Source organism: Acomys russatus, chromosome 32, assembly GCF_903995435.1.
Source record: "Acomys russatus chromosome 32, mAcoRus1.1, whole genome shotgun sequence".
NCBI classification, from domain to species: Eukaryota; Metazoa; Chordata; class Mammalia; order Rodentia; family Muridae; genus Acomys; species Acomys russatus.
The window spans coordinates 18,115,040-18,120,306 of NC_067168.1; the positions used below are offsets into that span (position 1 = coordinate 18,115,040).

The 5,267-nt window shown below is 37.0% G+C and overlaps 1 protein-coding gene across 1 annotated transcript; it reads left to right on the top strand.

Annotated features, from left to right (window-relative positions):
* Positions 1 to 220: 220 nt before the first annotated feature.
* LOC127184241 (60S ribosomal protein L23-like) lies at positions 221 to 681 on the top strand. The gene has a single exon (XM_051140526.1). The coding sequence runs from the start codon at positions 244 to 246 to the stop codon at positions 664 to 666; it is 423 nt and encodes a 140-aa protein (XP_050996483.1). The 5' UTR covers positions 221 to 243; the 3' UTR covers positions 667 to 681.
* Positions 682 to 5,267: the final 4,586 nt, after the last annotated feature.

Here is a 5,267-nt window from a genome sequence, read left to right on the forward strand (position 1 = left end):
GTGGTGAGGCCTGGTGGCACTCAGAGAAAGGATAAGCCGGCTACTAGGATGAGACTTGATAAGCTGTGACCATATGGTGCTGTCACAGACCTCGGGGAGGAAAATAGAGTGAAACAGGGAGGGAGGGAGGAATGGGAGGATACAAGTAAGGGGATAACAATTGAGATGTAATCTGAATAAATCAATTAAAATTAAAATTAAGAAAAAATATATCGCTTTTCTGACTCTTTCCGGGCGCTCAAGATGTCGAAGCGAGGACGCGGCAGGTCCTCCGGAACCAAGTTCCGGATTTCCCTGGGTCTTCTGGTAGGAGCCGTGATCAACTGTACAGACAACACAGGAGCCAAAAATTTGTATATCATCTCTGTGAAGGGAATCAAAGGACGGCTGAACAGGCTTCCTGCTGCTGGTGTGGGCGATATGGTGATGGCCACAGTTAAGAAGGGCAAACCAGAACTAAGGAAAAAGGTCCATCCAGCAGTGGTAATTCGACAACGAAATTCATATCGAAGGAAAGATGGGGTGTTTCTTTATTTTGAAGACAATGCAGGGGTCATGGTACACAATAAAGGCGAGATGAAAGGTTCTGCTATCACAGGTCGAGTTGCAAAGGAGTGTGCAGATGTGTGGCCCACGGTTGCATCCAATGCAGGCAGCATCGCATGATTCTCTTGTGTACTTGTAAAATATATTCATTAAAAAGTCTTTGCTCTAAAAAAAAAAAAAAAAGAAAAAGAAAAAAAAATATCTGTGTCTTAATTGAGTGCTAGCTCTGCATACTGATAATACAGGTAATAAATAAAAAGAACAAAAACAAATAAGGACCTCTTTTCATCAAGTGATGAATTGACATAAAGGATTGGTGTACTCTGAGGAAGACCATTGCTCTCAGCAATCCCTAGTTGCCTGTACTTCTTTGTGTATGATTGAAGCCATGTGAGTTTTCCAATGTTCATATTAGCTTCTCTGTTGTTCTTCGTTCAGTCCATGTTTGGGCAGCTACATTGGTGACCCTTTGGTATACCTTCTGAGATACTTAGGAGACACAGTCTCACAGCAAACTCCATGTCCCTCTGCGTCTTATAATCTTTTCATCCCCTCTTCCAAAATGAGCCTTGAGGCTTAGGTGCTGGAGTTGTATTACAGAGGTCTCCACTGGGACTGGGGCCAACAATTCTGTATTTTACTGGTTATGTTTTTCTGCAATGGTCTCTATCTATTGCAAAGAGAAGTTTTGTTGATGAAAAGTGAAGACTACACTTGCCTGTGGGTATGAGGACAAATATTTAGAATATTGTTTGGAATTACACTGGTTTAATAAAGTGGTGGTTGTAGGTTCTCCCCATGACTTCAGTGACGCTGATGTGGTTGACAAGGTGTCCTAACCCAGACATGATTTTGCTCTTTTTGAGCAGGTCTTAAGTCCAATTAGAGAGCTATTTGTTACCACCGGCGTATGTGTACCACTACTCTATATTGTATTATTGAGTATTGTGCCAAGCTGGTCTTTGTGGCTCACAGGCATCATAGCTGGATAGGATTGTTGTTTGCTTCCCTTCATTTGCTTTCTCACATGCCGCCTTCATATACCATAAAAGCTAGTCCTCAGGGGAGGTTTTCAGGTCAGTTGTAGTTCAGTGAACTCTAGACCCTATGGGCAAGGTACATGATGTCTTTAACAACAGGGACTTACCTTCAACCTCTAAGGTCAATAACTGCATGCAATAGTAATAGCCTGTAATGTTTTGGAAGCCTTTTGGACAACCCTAAGCAACTCTAAAAAAGAGCTTCTCATGCTTGATGTTGGGGCTTCTGTTAGATGGTCTGTGGCTCTTTGTGGGGAGGAAGCATCGTCAGACTAGATGGGAAATTTTAGTTTACACTATATACGTCTATTTATACACTGATGTGCATGTATTATGGGTGTTTTTTTATCAAGGTAGTTAATAGTATTATTTATTATGACATTTTTTATGCATCCTTACTGTTATTTTACCCTCTTACCCATGGAAGGAAACATCTTTATAAATACAATCATAATTTAATTTTAATGTCTATCATAATGTTAGTAGCAAAATAAATGAGGGATTGAATAGGAGGTTCAGCAGTTAAGAGCACTTGCTGCTCTTTCAGAGTTATCAAGTTTGGTTCCCACGACCTAAATGGAACAGCTCAAAACCACTTATAACCCTTATTCTGGAGTTCTTCTTCTTTTGGATTCCATAGTCAGCTCCGTACACATATGAAGCCATGCAAGTACACCCATATACAATTTTTTAAAGTATAAAAAATGAAATAAAATTTATTTAAATAATTGTTAGTACAAATACATGTAAGTTGTACATGGCTTCATATAAAAAAATACATGTAGCACATGTGGAGATATAAACAAATTCTAGACATGAGTTGGGCTAATTAATGATAATAGGATAGACTAAATTCAATTCCTATTTGTTACTTTTAATTTCCTAGCATATAAGATGTTTATGCTAAGCATGTACTTATGACTTAATTTTGTAATTATAATAATATAAATTTTATTTCTATTATTTATCAAGCAAAAATAAAGTTCATGATTCAAACATAGATTTGGAAAGGGAATGTTAAGTAAATATGTGATATTTATAATAAAATAAGTGATAAAGAATTTTAAATAAAGTATAAATTTAAGCCTGCTTATTCTTCTCAGTATGTATTTTTGAATTAATAGAAAATAAAACATAAATTTATGACAAGTGTGCCTATTTTCTTCATTGTACTGTCATAGTGTCTCATAAACCATTAGAAAATAAACGATGTCAAAATATTTTGTGCAACATCATGTATGGTGTTTAGATCCTTGAAGATTGTGAAATGCTGTGTGCGTAACCTCATTAACAGGACAGCACTATAACAGTTTACACTGAATCAATTCAAGCAGAACTACTTTTAAAATATTAAGTCTGTGCTTGGCTAGTGTTGTATAAGATTCTGCTAAATTCAGCATCTCAAAACATGAATTTTAACTTTGCCTTTTGTTTATGTCTATGAAACAAGTGTTTCACATTTTTTACTGAGCAGTCTTCTAATCTGCCTAAGTAACGACTTGAAAAGTTGTAATTTAGATAAAGCTGCATAGTAGTTCCAACTCTGTATCTTGAAAACAGATACATAAACCTAAGAAAATAAAATGTGGCGAAGAGAATTTTATTTTATTCTCTCCAGAAATCTGTTAATGGTGGAAATGATCAGGACATTGAGTGTGTTGCTTTTTGTGAAAGTCGAATGTTATCATTTTTTATTAATCCCTATAAGCTTGGTGCAGGAAGCTCCTGTGGTAATTTGATCTTTATAAATTTGGCCAAGAAGCTAAATAAGTTTAGGACACTGGATTGCATAAACAAAATAATTTCAATTGATCAATCAGTCAATCAATCAATCAATCAATGAATCAATCGTCTCTGGGCTGTAGCTCCTAAGGACTTTTGAGAAACAGTAGTCACTTTAAACTCCACCTAATTAGCTCTCTTCAGTAAAGTTGTATTTTTGTGATCACAGTATTATTTTGAAGTGCCTCCACACAGAATTCATAATATGTGATTATTTTTTGATAAAATATTTATGGCAGGGTACTTAAAGCATTTTTGTGTGGTGAGAATAGCAATGGTATAAAATAAACCCATATCCAGCCCTTGAGATTCACTTCCCAAGTGTTTTGTTCTGACAGCAAATCTAAGACTACATTTTTGTTCTGATGGTTTCTACATTCTCTGCTGACAACCGACCATCTTAGTCACACACTGGACATCAGTGGGTTGCATCTTACTGGAAAGGTGCATTACCTATACTTTGGTACCCATTGAGTGCCTTTGAGAACGGCTTCATTGGACACCAAAGGAGAAAAACAGCCAACCTGCCTGATCCTGGTAAACCTTAAAAATAACAATAGGAAAGGCAGTAATTTCTGTACTGAATGCTCTTCTTTTCTATTCAGCACATTTTTGTAGAGCATCTCATTTTCTAAAGCGCTTTCAGAGGTCATCTTTAATGAAATCAAAGCTTTTAAGGGGGAAAGGACTGATGATATTGGAGCCTGATATTCTCTCTCCACCAGACGGGCATGGCATTTGCTGCTTAACTTAGCACAGTGTAAGCTGCAAGATGCATGAGTTCCCAAATGATTCTAAGTGTTCATTTAACATGAGGCTTCCTTTGAGAAAAAGCTGCCAGTGGCGCATAATTGTGCCAAATGTGCAGTAGTTTCATAATGTGGGCCTGTAATCCACTAGGAACTAAGCCCTGCTATTACTCTCTTCAGGGAGACTTCTAGCATTCCACTCCTCTTATTGTGAATTGTAACCTGGAGTAGTTACAGCTTATTGGAGATATCCTTAACAATTTGTGCATGTGTTGATGCTTTCATAATGTAAGTCAGAATAATGCATTTATCAATTGAACAAGAGCCACAAAATGGAGCATCCAGACCATAATTTCCTTACTGCTAATAAATTATTCTCCCTTTTTACCTATTATGGCTGTGGTTAGAATATGGTTTAATCTTTAAAATGGTATAATTATCAACTGGAATATTTCTTGCAATGACAAAGTAGAACTTATTTCCACTTGGGAAGTGGGATATGGCTTTATGAGAGTGTTGAGCTGTTCAGCTACATGCTTGCATATGGAGATTTGAGTTCAATATGCAAAGGTTTGAGGGGTGCATGTATGTTCCAGTGTTGACAAGAACTTGACTAAAGATTAAGACCGATGGCAGTTTTCATAGGACAACCCCAAATTTGCTCAGATAGGAAGTGAAGAGAATCATATCAAAATGAACCAATCAGGGCCCTTAGAAAAAGCAGAATGCAGTTTTTAAAATTTGACCAGTATTCTGGGAGGAGTGGAGGTGCTGGGGTGGGCGGGCCTCCATTCTTTTAGAGAGCACCAAGAATCTGGCTTTATTTCTTAACTAAAAATTGGTGTCCATAGTAAAAAGAATGCTTTGCACTATAGGTTATTAGGCAAGCAGAGCTCAGTTGGCCATTTGGGGAGGGGGAGAAAATAATTTCTACAAAGAATGGGTGAGTGAAATCAAGACTCCTTAGTACAACTGGTTTGTATTTTTAAAGGAAAAAAATTTAAAAAGTATGCATATATAACATTTTACTTTTACATTTATTCTATTTAGTATGTGCATTTGCACTCATGCACAAACAATGACACATGTGGAGAAATCAGAAGCTAGCTTGCAGTACTGGGTTGGTTCTCATCTTCCACCATGTGAGTTC